This window comes from Nyctereutes procyonoides, unplaced genomic scaffold (genome assembly GCF_905146905.1).
Source record: "Nyctereutes procyonoides isolate TBG_1078 unplaced genomic scaffold, NYPRO_anot_genome, whole genome shotgun sequence".
Lineage (NCBI taxonomy): Eukaryota > Metazoa > Chordata > Mammalia > Carnivora > Canidae > Nyctereutes > Nyctereutes procyonoides.
This window is the reverse complement of record NW_026575033.1, coordinates 8,502,987-8,518,907: the sequence shown is the minus strand read 5'-3', so window position 1 is coordinate 8,518,907 and position 15,921 is coordinate 8,502,987. Positions and strand designations below refer to the sequence as shown.

The window sequence follows — 15,921 nt, the reverse complement described above, 5'->3', positions numbered from 1 at the left end:
TTACAATAAACCTAACTACATCCCATAAAAATATTCAAAAATATGTAACCAAATACAGGAACATCTGGCACCAGGTGAAATTCACAATGCCTGGCTTCCAGTTACAAATTAATAGACAAAGGACTAAAAACTCAACCTGTAAAGTCAGTCATCCAAAAAGGGACCCAGAAATGATGTAGAATATAAAATTCACAGAAAAGAACATTAAAATAGTTGTTATATTATTTTCCACATAGTTCTGAAGCTAGAGGAAAGATTATATATGTTAAGCTGGACATACTAAATATAAAAGAAAAAATCACACAAACTGAACTTCTAGAGATGAAAATTGCAATTATACTGGAAGGGATTGACAGCAGATTGACTGCAGAAGAAAAGATTAGTGAACTTGAAGACAGCAATAGAAACAATCCAAAATAAACAGAGAGAAAAGACAATTAGTGAGAACTTCAGTTGGTCAAATGTACATGTAAGTCTGCTATCAAAATGTGTCCTTTTTTTCTGGATGCTTTTAAGAGTTTCTCTTTATCATTGGCTTAAAATAATTTGATTATAATGTATCTTTTGTAGTTTTCTTCCTGAGTATGTGTTTGGGTTTTCTTGGGTTCTTAGATCTGTGGGTTTATCATTTACATCAGATTTGGACATTTTCTTCATTATTTCATCTGCTATTTTTCTGACCCTCTTTTCCCCATTCTTTACAATAACATGTATATTTGAGCTCCAAAAGTGAGTGTAATATAAGACTTTTTTATTGTCTAAACTCCTTTGAAAAATAATTGACTGTTTAGGACAAAATAATAATAGTAACTTGTTGGATTTATAACATGTAGAAGTGCAATGTATGTTAGCAATAATACAAAACCTGGGAGGTATGAAGTTGAAACATACTATTATAAGATCCTTATCTTATACATGAGGCGGTATAACAGCTCTTAAAAGACTGCATTAAGGTAAAAGTGTATACTACAAACCTTAAAGCAAGTGCTAAAATGACAAAGCAAAGCATTATAGCTAATAATCCAAGAAAGAAGCATAAAATACTTATTCCCAAGGAGGCAGGAAAAGAGGAAAAGGGGAAAAACAGACAGAACAAATAGAAAACAAAGAATAATATGATAATATGATAAATTTAAACCTAACCATATCAACAATTTTATTAAATTTAAATGATTTATTTACATATCACAATTAAAAGGCTGAGGTTGTCCAATTTGGTTAAAAAAAATCAAAGGCAAGACCCAACTATATGGAACATAAATAAAGTCAACCTTGGGTATGAAGACAGAGGTAGGTTAAAAGTAAAAGGATGCGGGAGAGAAAAATCCCATGCCAACACTAATCAAATGCTGGAGAGGCTAAATAACAGACAGAGTATGTGTCAAAGCAAAGAATAGGGGCAGAAAGTCATGTCATAATGCTAAAAGGCTTGGATCATCTAAAGGACATAAAAATCATAAACATTTATGCATCTAATAACAGAATTTGAAAATACATGGGTCAAAATCTGATTGAACTGCCAAGAGAAATGGAGGATTCACAATTATATTCAAAGAGTTCAACACTACTTCAATAATTGATAGAAAAAAAGAAATCAGTACTTTATAGAAGACTTGAATAATATCAACCAACTTGAACTAATTTATGTTTATTGAATATTCCACTCAACAAGAGCTGTATGTACATTTTGTTTCAAGTGCACACGATATACTTATCAAGCTAGGCCATATTCTGGACCATCAGACAAGTTTCAGTAAATTTTAAAAGATTCAAGACAGTGATAATTAAATTAGAAATTAATAACAGAAAGATATATGGAAAATTCTCAAATATTTGGAAACCAAAGAACACATTTCTAAATAATCCATGGGTCAATGAAGTAACCAGAAGATAAATGAGAATGTATATTGAATTGAGTAAAAGTGAAATACAATATATTGGAATTTGTGGGATGTTCCTAAGGCAGTACTTAAGAAGAAATTTATAGCATTAAATTATTAATTATTAAATGTTTAGTGGCCTTAAATTATACTGCTACAAATTCAAACTAATGAACTTGAATTCAAGGATAAGCAAGAAGGAAAAATAACAAATTAAACCTCGTATAGACAAAAGAAAGGAAATAAGCATGATGAAAGTGAAAACCAATGAAATAGGTTAAAAAGGAGAAAATCAATGCAACCAAGAACAATAAAAGATCAGTAATATTGCTAGATTACTAGCCAAACTGACCAGGAAAAAAGAGAGAAGAAACAGATTTCCAACATCAGGAATAAGAAAGGCAACATCACTACAGAATCTATAGAAATATTATTAACAGCTTTATGCCCATACTGGGATGCCTGGGTGGCTCAGTGGTTGAGTGTCTGCCTTCAGCTCATGGCGTGATCCTGGAGTACGGGATCAAGTCCCACATTGGGCTTCCTGCATGGAGTCTGCTTCACCTCCCTCTGCCTGTGTCTCTGCCTCTCTTTCTCTCTCTCTGTGTGTGTCTCTCATGAATAAAATAAAATCTTTAAAACAAAAAATTCCTTGGAGAATACATACTATGAAAGTTCATTCAAGGAAAATTGACAACCTAAACAATACCATATCTGTTAAAGAAATTGAATTTGTAGTTAAAAATATTCCCACAGTGAAAACTACTTGGGCAGATGGCTTTACTGGGGAATCCACCAAATCTTTAAAAAGAAAATGACACCAACTCTGTACAAATTTTTCCAGAAAATTTAAGAGAAGATAATGCTTCTCACCTCATTCTATGAGGCCAGCTCTACTCTGATACTAAAACCAAAGATATTAGAAGGAAAAAACCAAAGTAAACCTAAAGACCAATAATTACCATGAACATAAATGCAAAAAATCTTAGCAATACTTTAACAAAGCTGAATTCAATAATATATATAAAAATAATACATCATCTAACTGATTTATTTCAGGAAGGCAAGGTTGGTTAACACTTGCAAAAAAAAAATAACACTTGCAAATGAATCATAGTTCACCATACACATAGAATAAAAAAGAAAAGCCACTAAAATTACAAAAGCACAAACAAACCTATGTGATATCTCAACAAATACAAAAAAAATGCATTTGACCAAAAACATCCATTCCTAATAAAATTTCCTAGCAAACTGGAAATAGAAGTGATCCTCATTCACTTAAGTAACAGCATCTATGAAAAACCGTTAGCAAACATCATATACTTTTAATATCAAATGGCTGAATAGTTTGTACTAAGATCAGAAATAAGGCAAGGGTATCCATTCTCACTACTTCTCTTCAATTTGTACCAGAGACTCTAGCCAGCATAATAAGGCAAGAAAAAGAAATTAAGGGCATCCAGATTGGAAAAGAAGTAAAATTGTATTTATTTGCAAGCAACATGAACATGTATGTCGAAAATCCTCTGGAACTTACAAAGAAGTCATTACAACTAATAAATTCTATGTTTGTAGGACAGAAGATCAGTGTAGAAATTCAATTATGGGGGATCCCTGGGTGGCTCAGAGGTTTAGTGCCTGCCTTCGGCCCTGGGCGTGATCCTGGGGTCCCGGGATCGAGTCCCACATCGGGCTCCCTGCGTGGGGCCTGCTTCTCCCTCTGCCTATGTCTCTGCCTCTCTCTCTGTGTCTCTCATGAATAAATAAATAAAATATTTTAAAAAAAGAAATTCAATTATGTTTCTATAACTAACAATCAGAAATCGAAGTAAAAATATCCAGAAAGTTGAAATAGGGATAAAGAAAGGCAAGATCTGTGCATTGAAAACTAAATGAAAACTAATTTGAAAACTAATTTCTCTTCTGCTAAAAGAAATTGAAGGAGACCTAAATAGAGATGTACCATATGTATGTATTGTAAGACTCAGTATTGTTAAAATGTCAGTTTTACTAAGGTGATCCAGTGATTCAATACAATTTCTATCAAAATCCCTGCAGACCTTTTTGTAGATTTTGACAGGCTGATTCTAAATTTAATATATGAGAATGAAAGAGATCTACAATATCCAAAACAACTTTGAAAAGAACAAAGTTGGAAAACTTGTAATTATTGATTTCAAGACTTATTATAAAGCAACAATAATCGAGACAATGTGGAATTGGCATCCAGATAGATAGGTAAGATCAATGGGAAAGTATAAGGACTTCGGAAATTAAATATGCAATTTATTTTTGATGAAAGTGTAGAAGTAATTCAGTGGAGAAATCATACTCTTTCAATGAATGGTGCTGAACAAATTGAATATTCACATGTAAATATAATTACATGAAAGTCTTGATCCATAGTCATATACCATTTAAAAAGTCTTGGATCATAGACTTAAATGTAAAACTAAAATGTACATTTAAAACCTGAAACTATAAAACTAAGAGAAAACCTTTAACCTTAGATGGAACAAAGATTTTTTTTTTAAAGATTTTATTTGAGAGAGTGAGCAAGAGACAGCGAGTGAGAGAGAATGAGCAGGAGGAAGAGCAGAGGGAGAAGCAGATTCTCTGCTGAGCAGGGAGCCTGATGTGGGGCTGGATCCCAGGACTCTGAGATCATGACCTGAGCCCAAGGCAGACGCTTAACTACTGAGCCACCCAAGCGTTCCAGGAACAAAGATTTTTTTATTTTTATATTTTCTTTATTTATTCACGAGAGACATGGAGAGAGAGAGAGGCAGAGACACAGGGAGAGGGAGAAGCAGACTCCCTGCGGGAAGCCCGATGTGGGACTCGATCTGCAGACATGGATCACACCCTGAGCAGAAGGCAGACGCTCAACCACTGAGCCGATCAGGCATCCCAGGAACAAAGATTTTTTAGATACAAAACCAAAAGCATGATCCATAAAAGAAAGAATAATAAATTGGACATCTTTAAGATTAAGAATTTCTAGTCTTCAAAAGACAAGCCAGAGATCAACAGAAAATATTTGTCAATTACATATTTGATAAGGACTTCTATCCAAAATATATATTTTTAAAAACTCTCAAAACTTGAATATGGCCATATAAGAGGCTCCTGAACTCACTTTCTCCCATGGATACACCAAATCCACAGCTACACGTGGAACAATTTTCTCTGAAATAAATCCAGAAACTAGCTGAATGATTCCTACACATCACACAAATGAGGAAAAAACTCACATAGAAAACTCTTTTCTATGTGAAAACTCACATAGAAAAGGCAGAGACACATGTCAATCTCACCAGAACCCAATTCTTGACATAACAATATACTGTCAAGCGGAAACTCACAACTCAGCTACTCTCTGAGGAATGAGGGGTTTGGACCCAACATCCAGCATTCCTATTATTAGTGCTTCCACTTGTGGGGCAAACTGCCAAAACACAAGGCTCTGAAAACCTATGGGACTTGCATCTGTGAGACTGAGACCTGTCCGATTGTAGCAAGAAAAGAAACAGTTCTTTGGGCTTGGGAGGACCCTCTGTGGCTATACCCCTAGGGCTCAGTGCTATAGCAATAGACACAAAGGGGTGTCTCCCAGTCTTTCCCATAAAGAGACTTGTTTGCAGCCTGAGGGTCAGGCTCGCAATCTAACATACATCTAGGAAATGACTGTGATCCTGTCCAAGACTGGGGAGGCTGGCACCATTTCCACATTTTTCCTCTGTTAGTATCTCTCTGAAAGGAGCACATGCACTTGTTTGTGGAGGCCTAGATTTTGTAGGTGCCACCCAGAGGACTCATCCCTTAATTGTCTGGCACTGGTGGTTAACAGGGCTTGCATTTATGGGTCCCCAAAGACTAGCAAACAAACAGTTCCTAAATGACTATACTCCAGGGCTCAGTGCAAAAGGATCAGATAGAAACTTCCAGCTCCTTGTCTTTTCCTGAAAGAGGTCTGTTTGCACACTTTAAAAACTATTATCTGAGATTCTGGCTTCCAATCGTTTTTCATCTTAGTGCTGACTGAGATCCTCGATCCTCCCCTTTGAGACACTGACAAGTCTTGGCATACCTTCACTATTAGGCACCCGTAAGAACATAAAAAGTGGCTTGGACAATCAACAAAGATTTGAGAGGCAATGAAGACCTCAGCCTGGATGGAATGATAAGGTTCATCTTCTACATGAGACCACCATTCTGTGAAGATTGGGAGAGATGACTGTTTTATCTAATGCACAGAAACCAAGACAGAGAGTAAAGGAAAATGAAAGGAAATATGTTCTAAACAAAAGAATAAAACTCCAGAAAAAAACCTTAGTGAAACAAAGATAAATGGTTTATCTATAAAGAGTTCAAAAGAATGGTCATAAAAACTCCACAGAAACACAAAAGATCATTAAACTACTATGGACACTTATATGCCAACAAATTGGACAATCCAGCGGAAATGGATAAACTTCTAAAAACATACAACCTACTAAAGACTGAATCATGAAGAAACAGAAAATTTGAACAGTAAGGAGATTGAATCAGTACTGGAAACCCTACCAGCAAAGAAAATCCAGAACCAGATGGCTTCATTGGTGAATTCTGCCAAACATTCCAGAAAGAATGAATACCAATCTTTTTCAAATTCTTCCATAAAAACAACAGAAGAAAACACAAACTCATTTTATGAGACCAGCATAACTCTGATACCAAAACCAGGCAAAGGCATTAGAAGAAATGAAAATTACAGTTCAATATCCCTGATGAAAATAGATGCAAAAATCTCAACAAAATATTGGCAATCCAAATTCAACAATACATCAAAAAGATCATGTGCCATACCCAGTAAGATTTATTCCAGGGATGCCAGGATTTTTCGACATCTGCAAATCAATCAGGGTAATACACTGCATTAACAAAATGAAGGATAAAAATAATATGATCATCTCAATAGATACAGAAGAAGCTTTTTTAAAAATTCAGCATCCAGGGATCCCTGGGTGGCGCAGCTGTTTGGCGCCTGCCTTTGGCCCAGGGCGCGATCCTGGAGACCCGGGATCGAATCCCACGTCGGGCTCCCGGTGCATGGAGTCTGCTTCTCCCTCTGCCTGTGTTTCTGCCTCTCTCTCTCTCTCTCTGTGTGTGACTATCATAAATAAATAAAAATTAAAAAAAAATAATAAAATCTATAAAAAAAAATAAAAATTCAGCATCCATTCATGATAAAAAGTTTCAACAAAGTGAGTATAGATGCGGAAGCCTGGGTGGCTCAGCGGTTGAGTGTCTGCCTTCAGTACAGGGCATGATACCAGGATCCAGGATTGAGTCCTACATCGGGCTCCCTGCAGGGGAGCCTGCTTCTCTCTCTCTGCCTGTGTCTCTGCCTCTCTCTGTGTTTCTCATGAATAAACAAATAAATCTTTTAAAAAAAAGTGAGTATAGATGGAATATAACTCACCATAATAAAGGCCATATGTGACAAGCCCATAGCTAATATCATATTCCGTTATTAAAGCTAAAAGCTTTTCCTCTCTCATTGGGAAGAAGACATAGACGCCTAATCTTCCCACTTTTGTTCAACGTAGTACTGAAATTTATTTTTTTAAAAGATCTTATTTATTTATTCATGAGAGACACACACATACAGAGAGGCAGAGACATAGGCAGAGGGAGAAGCAGGCTCCCTGCTGGGAACCCTATGTGGGACTCCAACCCTATGTGGGACTCCAACCCAGAACTCCAGGATCATGCCCTAAGCCAAAGGCAGACCCTCAACTGCTGAGTGACACTGGTGCCCCAGTACAGAAATTTCTTGTCAGAGCAATTAGGCAAAAAAGGAAATAAAAGCCATCCAAATCAGAAAGAAGTAAAACTGATTCTGTTTGCAAGTGGCATGATATTACGTATATAAAACTCTAAAGAGTCCATCCAAAAACTGTTAGAAGTAATTAACAAATTCAGTAAACTTGTAGGATACAAAAGAAATATATAAAAATCAGTTCTTATTGTATACACTCACAATAAACTATCAGGAAGAATATTAAGAAAGCAAATCCATTTACAATTGCATCACAAAGAATAAAATACCTAGAAATAAATATAACCAAGGAAGTTGAAAATCTATACACTGAAAAGTATAGATACTGATCAAAGAAATTGACTTAGGCAAATAAATGGAAAGAATTGCCATGCGCATAGATTGGAAGAATAAATATTGTTAAAATTTCCAAACTATTTCAAGCCATCTCCAGATTCAATGCAATCTCTATCAAAATTCCAATGGCATTTTTCACAAAAATAGAAAAAAAACTAAAATTTGTATGGAACCACAAAAGACTCCAAATAACTAAAGCAATCTTGAGAAGGAACAAAGTGAAAGGCATCACGCTTTTTGATTTCAAACACTATTACCAAGCTATAGTATTCAAAACAGGACAGTATTGGCATAAAAACAGACACATAGATCAATAGAACAGAATAGAGAGCCCAGAAATAAACTCATGCATATATGGTTAATTTATGACAAAGGAACCAAGTGTATACAATCAGAGAAAGATAATCTCTTCAATAAAAGATGTTGGGAAAACTGGATAGCCACATGTAAAACAATAAAACTGGACCACTATCTTATAGCATATGCAAAAATCTCAAAGTGAATTGAAGACCTGAATGTAAAACCTAAAATTATAAATCTCATAGAAGAAAACATAAGGGGTAATCTTCTTGACATCAGTCTTAGCAAGATTAGTTTTTTTTGGATTTGACAACAAAAGTAAAAGGCAACAAAAGCAAGAATAAATGAATGAGATGACATCAAACTAAAAAGCTTTTTCATAGAAAAAGAAACCATCAACAATATGAAAAGGTAACTTGTGGAATGTAAGAAAACATTTGCAAACTATGTATCTGATAAGGCATTAATATCCAAAATATGAAAAGAACTCATACAACTAAATAGCAACAAAAGAAAGAAAGAAAGAAAGAAAGAAAGAAAGAAAGAAAGAGAAAGAAAGGAGAAGAAAAAGAAATCTGGTTGGAAAATGCACAGAAGAAATGAATAGACACTTTTCCCAAAAAGGACAGCATCACTAATCATTAGGGAAATGAAAATCGAAACCACAATGAATATTATCTAACACCTGTTAGAATAGCTGTCATTAAAGAGACGGAAGATGACAAGTGTTGGTGAGGACAAGGATGAAAGAGGACCCTTGTGCACTATTGGAGGGAATGCAGAGTGGTACGGCTACTATGGAAAACAGTATATACATTGCTTAAAAAAATTAATAGAACCACCATATGATCCAACAATTCTACTTCAGGGTATATATCTAAAGGAAACAAAATCACTATCTCAAAGATATATCTGCACCCCATGTTCATTGCAGCACTTTTTTTTACAGTAGCCAAGACTTGGAAACAACTTCAATGTCCATCAATGGATGAATGGATAAAGAAAATGTGAGATATGTAGATAGATATACATCTACTATATATACCATTTTACATAGTAGCCATACCACTTTGCATTCCCTCCAATAGCACACAAGGTCCTCTTTTGTCCACCTCCTCACCAACACTTGTCATCTGTCTTTTTAATGACAGCCATTCTAACAGGTGTTAGATAATATTTCATTGTGGTTTTGATTTGCATTTCCCTAATGATTAGTGTTGCTGCCATTCTTGGAAAAAATGTCTGTTCATTTCTTCTTCATATTTTCCACTCAGATTTCTTTTTCCTTTTTATTGCTATTGAGATAGGTATCTATCTATCTATCTATCTATCTATCTATCTATCTATCTATCTATCTCTATCTATCTCTCTATCATCTATCTATCTATGAATACTATTACACCTTAAAGAAAGAAGGAAATCCTGCTATTTTTGACAACATGAATGGATTCATGTTGAATCCATTGAAGGCATTATGCTAAGTGAAATAAATTAGAGAGGGTAAGACAAATACTTCATGATCTCACTTATATGAATAATCTAAAAAACCAAACTCTCAGAAAGAGAGAACTGATTAGTGATTGCCAGAGGCATGGGTAGGGGGTGGGAGAAGTGGGTGAAGGTGGTCAAAAGTACAAACTTCCAATTACAAAATAAATAAATTCTGGTGATGTAATATACAACATAGTGACTATAATTACCAATACTCTGTTACATACTTATAAGTTGCTAAGAGGGTAGCACTTCTCAGCACAAGAAAAAAATTGTTCTTATGTGAAGTGATGGGTGTTAACTAAACTTACTGTGGTAATCATGTTGTAATGCATACATATATTAAACTGTTGTGTTGTTGTATACCTTAACCTTATACAATGTTGTATGTTGACAGTATCACAATAAAACTAGGAGAAAAAAACTGTCAAAACTTAATAAGAAAATAAGCACCCCAGTTTTAAAAGATTAGATGTGGGCAAACTATGCGAATAGACACACTGCTGAAGAAGTTACAGTATGTTGTATAAGCATCTGAAAGCTTGCTAAATATCATAAATAGGAAACTAGATACTGAAATCACGATGATTTATTATATACCTAGCATAATGGCTAAAATTAAAAATTCTTATCATACCAAGTGTTGGTAAGGATGTGACTTCCACAACTGGAATTCCCATACAATGACAATAGGAATATAAAAGAATACAACCTCTTTGGAGAGGAGTTTGGTACTTAGAAATTTGCATATATACTTTCTCTATGATCTGGGTATTTCAATCTTTGGTATTTAGTCAAGAAAAGTAAAAGCATATGTCTACACCGAGACTTTTATCTAAATATTCATAGCAACTTTATTTGTAAGAGGCTAAAAGTGGAAACAATCTGAATTCTATTAACAGGTAAATGAATTAAAATATTGTGTTGTATCTATATAACAGACTACTACTTGTGAGTTAAAAGGAACAGACTACTAATATATACAACAGGGATGAATCTAAAAATAATGCAAGTGAAAGAAGCCAGACAAAAAAAGAAATTTCATACTACATGATTCCATTTACATGAAATTCTGGAAAATTCAAGCTAATCTATAGTGACAGAAAAGAGATCAGAGGTTGCTAGGCATGTGGTTATGGGGTGAGTAGGAGGGTTGGATTATCAAGGGGCATGTGGAAGCTTTTGGGGTAAATAAGTTCACTATCTTGACTATGATGATGGTTTTACAGATAGACTTGTATGTGTCAAAACTCACGAAATTAAAAAAAAAACCTCACCAATTTATACACTTTAAATATGTTCAACTTATTGTATATTAATTATACTGAATAAAATTATTTGAAAAAAGAATAGAGAGAAAAAAACACTAGGGAATAGGGCAGGGAAGATTCTTAAACTCTCTTTAATCTTTTTTCCCCCTGTCCTTTGGAGTTGCATTTATTTGATTTCTCTCTCTTTTTTCTTTTAAGACTAAGATCTGGGCATCTGACTGGCTCAGATGAAAGTGTGCAACCCTTTTTGTTTTTTAGATGTATTTATTTATTTGAGAGAGAGAGAGCACGCGCAAAAGTGGAGGGAAGGGCAAAGGAAGAAAGAGAGGGCGAGAATCTCAAGCAGACTCCACACCGAGCATGGAGCCTGACAGGGGCTCCATCTTACAACCCTGAGATCATGAGCTCAGTCAGATGCTCAACTGAGTGAGCTACCAGGTGTCCACTTTATTTAAACATTTATTTATTTATTTGAGAGAGAGAGAGAGTAAGCGTGTGAATGGGGGGAAGGGCAAAGAGAGAGGGAGACATTCTCAAGCAGACTCTCAAGAGCATGCAGCTCTTGTACTCAGGGTCATGAGTTTGAGCCCCATTTGAGGTGTGAAGATTGCTTAAAATAAAAAAGAAAAGAAAAAAAGGAGCTGTACTAAGGAATATAAGAAATACATAATGACTAAATGCTTATGAGATTGCAGTAAAACTATTACATTCTCATCTTACATGTGGCTATATAAATTGGTATAGTACCTTTGGAAAACCAAATGGCAACAAATATCGAGAACCATTTGAATATATCCTTTATATATTTTTATATCTTTTAATCCACTAGTTCCACTTCCAAAAATTTATACTAAGGAAATAATATTTTAAAAGTGAAAGCTTAGATTTAAAAAGTACAAAGCTTAGTGAAATATTTTATTTTATTTCATTTTTTCAAAGATTTATTTATTTATTTACTTGAGAGAGAGAGCATGTATGAATGGGGGGAGAGGCAAAAGGAGTGGGAGATGGGGAGAGAGAATCCCAAGCAGACTCCTGCTGAACACAGAGCTTGATGAAAGGCTCCATCTAATGACCTGGGACGAGATCAAGAGTCTGACACTTAATTGACAAAGCCATGCAGGAGTCCTTTCATGAAGTATTTTAAATGGCAGAGAGTCAAAAAACCACCCTAAAATGTATAATAGCAAGGAAATGATTAGGTCATTTTTGTTAATGTTAATCGTAAGATATGCTTATGATATATTATTTTCAAAATCAATATGAAGTGATCTCTACTCTGCTAATATAATTAGTTAAAAACTATGTATACAGATGGAAAAGATTCTAGAGAAATGAAAATGGTTTATTTGTTAAGATGTCAGGGGCACCCAAGTGGCTCAGTGGTTGAGGATCTGCCTTCAGCTCAGGTCGTGATGCCAGGGTCCTGGGATCAAGTCCTGCCTCAGGCTCCCCCTGGAGAGCCTGCTTCTCCCTCTGCCTATGTCTCTGCCTCTCTCTCTGTGTCTCTCATGAATAAAAAAATAAAATCCTAAAAAAAAAAGTCAGGATTTAGGGTGAATTTTCACTTACGGTTCCACTTGGGTTGGAATAATATGACTTCTTTAATAAATAGTAATAAAGACCGACTAAAACAAACCAGTGAATGTGTCTTGAAATGTAGTTCTTATAGCTGCAATACTGATATTTAAATCAAATAACAAGATACAAAGATGATTAAACACATACATTTACCTTCTACTAAGAGGCTGCTCAAATGACAAATTTTTTTTAAAGACATAAACTTACAAGGACAAAAACACTGGAGAGGCAGAAAATAAAATGTAGAGAGATTTACAGCACATGAAGAAAGTTGAATCAAAAGGTGCAGGATGAAAAAGCTGAAAAGCAACCTGATTTCCATTATAGGATCCTCAGAAGAGTATAAATTGCCAGCACCATCTCCCAGAATTTGGGTAGCCAATGTGAGACAGAAATCTTCTCTGGGGAATCTGATTAGCTCATGAGAAAACCTAAAGATAATCACACAGAGAAGATGGAACAGCAGGTCAAACCATGTCCACAGAGCTTATGATGAACACTTTGGACTTCATTCTTATATATGAGCATACTGTCAAGAGTCATGAGTCATTTGGGGGAAACATTCCAAACGATAGGAGAACAGAAAATGACAGAGACAGAAAGAATCAAAGAAATAATTCAAGAAAATTCTTCCAAAGAGAATATGAATTTCTGGATTGAAAAGACCTAGAGAGCATCTAGCACAATGGATGAAAATAGATTCTCAGTATGGCACAAATTCTAAAAATTTTAGTGCACCCAAAAAGTTTCACATCCATAAAGAAGGATAAATTGCTTGTATGCAAATAATCATTCCTTATTTGCACCACCCTTATTTCAAATACTCAGTAGCACATTGGACAACACAGACTATTTCTTTCAGTGCAGAACCTTCTATTGGATAGCACTACTCCAAGTACCTCCATTCCTGATTTATAGTAAGGCTTGCCTTTATGAAATTAATATACCATGCATACTTTCCTGTAGGCCACCCATGCCTGATTACATTTTGTTTTGTTGTTGTGAAATGAATACATATTTTCTTTTCAAGGTGTGCATGTATCAACATCATTGTCTTTATTTTGTTTTACAGTTGTTTTTTCAGCAATGATATTTGAGGCTATTACAAATCAAGATCTGCCTGTGATCAAGTGTGTTTTAATCAATCATAAGAACAATGATTCATCACTGGGATTATCATCATCTTATCCCACGGTAAAGTAATATTAACATTCTAATGTTAGCTATTTTCTCTAGAGGCCATGCTTTGTAAGCTATTGAAGTCTACCATAGCTATATGGGTTTTTCTTTTTGTGTATTTAAATATGTCATGTATTCATACCCACTCCATTCCGTCCATATTCATGTTCTCTCCCGGTTTGGATTCAGGAAAGACACAGATACTCAGCATGAATAAGTAACAGGAATTACCCTTTCTCCTTTTTTTTTTTTAAATTTACTTATTTATTCATGAGAGACACAGAGAGAGAGAGGCAGAGACACAGGCAGAGGGAGAAGCAGGCTCCATGCAGAGAACCTGACGCGGGACCTGATCCCAGGACTCCAAGATCACGCCCTGGGCCAAAGGCAGGCGCCAAACCACTGAGCCACCCAGGGATCCCAGGAATTACCCTTTCTCCTTAAGGAGAATCTATGCTTCTCTTTCAAATCTGAGTCCCTGATTTCCACCTGCCTCCTGGATATAGATAAAATAGGTTTTTCATTTGCTCATTAAAGCCCACCTATATAATTTATTTCATTTCTATTTCCCCAAACCTGCTCTTGTACTTGTATTAACTTATTTCTGTTTATGGGCCTGTCTAGTTCCCAGGCTCTAAAGGTCAGCATTATTTCGGGCTACTTCTCTCCCTTACCTTCACATTTGCTCAGTTACCAAGTCTTATCAATTTCCTTTCTTTGATATTTCTCAGATAATCACCTCATATTCTCTGGTTTCACAGCCACTTCCCTAATTCAAGCCCTCATTCACTCCCTCATAATCACAGTAATATCATAAGTCGCTTCTTCCTTCTACAGTTCATCTCTGATAGGGCTGCCGGACTATTCTTTCTGAAGCACAGATGCATCCTTTACTGCTGGCCTTAGAATCTTCAGTGACTTCGCATTAAATGGACATGCAGATTGCTCCATCATCTGACTCTGGCTCCTTTAGGTTCCAAATTTGTTTTTCATTACCCTCCTCCTTCAGGCAATTCATGTAACAGCTTAGGTATTTACTCGAAGGAAGCTTAAATAATAGAAAACTGGAAATATTAGACATATGTAACAAAAAGCAAACATAAATTAGCCAATTCCATGAACACTTCCAGTTGAGAATTCTTTTTTTTTTTGAGAATTCTTACCAATATATAGTCACTCTGTTTTCTTTCACATAGTAGATGTAATACATAAACACATAATATACATAAAATGATGGCCTTCACTCCCCACCCCCCCTAAAATCAGATATATTAAAAATATACTCAAATTTAAAACATAGTGTGAAATAGGTATCCATTATATTCTACATGAATGGAAAACTCCTGATTTAACACATGATTTTTTTTTATGCTAGAAGCATGGTTGGTTTTAATTTTTTAACAGATATTGGCATCATAACATATTGCTTATAAATAATTAAGATATTTTGCATACACAATATTTCAGTGTGGACAAAAAAAGGTGAATATTATTTGCTATGATATTTTAAAATTTCAGCGTCTTTTCAACTTAGGAAAATAGCTGCACACATTTAAGTGTTTTGTTTTATAACATGATCTTAAGAAAAAAGTTAATAATTGGTCTTGATTCCTAGTATTAAGTCCTGCATTACTTACGTTAATGTAGTATAAATTATATTCTTATGCAATATTCAGGATTGTATTAAGACCTAGTAGTTCTCAAACAACATTAAACGACAATCCTACAACTCCTAGATGATGCAAAGATGAGCAGTCTGTAATGTGCTTTCACCTTCCTGAAATTGAAGCTCTTCCCTTTGGGCAATTTCCCACTTTGGTGGGGAGTATGCTGTTAGGGTAGCTGTGCTCTTTAAAAAACAGTCTTGATTTCCTCCACAGTTCACATTGCTCAGATGGGACATCTTTCTGAAAATCTTATAGCTCAGGAGTGCTTTGAATAACCAAACATTCTAGTAGACAAAACTTGCCAATGTAACTCTGATAAATATGCAACTGCATCCTTAGCTGTATGACCAATATAACCTGGAACCAAAATAAGATGATTTTACTGTTCC

General features: G+C 35.1%; 1 protein-coding gene across 1 annotated transcript in view; it reads left to right on the top strand.

Moving 5' to 3' along the window:
- Positions 1-15,921, top strand: part of FLT3 (fms related receptor tyrosine kinase 3) — a 75,417-nt gene that overhangs the window by 8,974 nt on the left and 50,522 nt on the right. Inside the window, exon 2 of the mRNA XM_055317367.1 lies at positions 13,759-13,880. Within this exon, the coding sequence (XP_055173342.1) occupies positions 13,759-13,880 (122 nt within the window). The remainder of the gene's footprint in view (positions 1-13,758; positions 13,881-15,921) is intronic.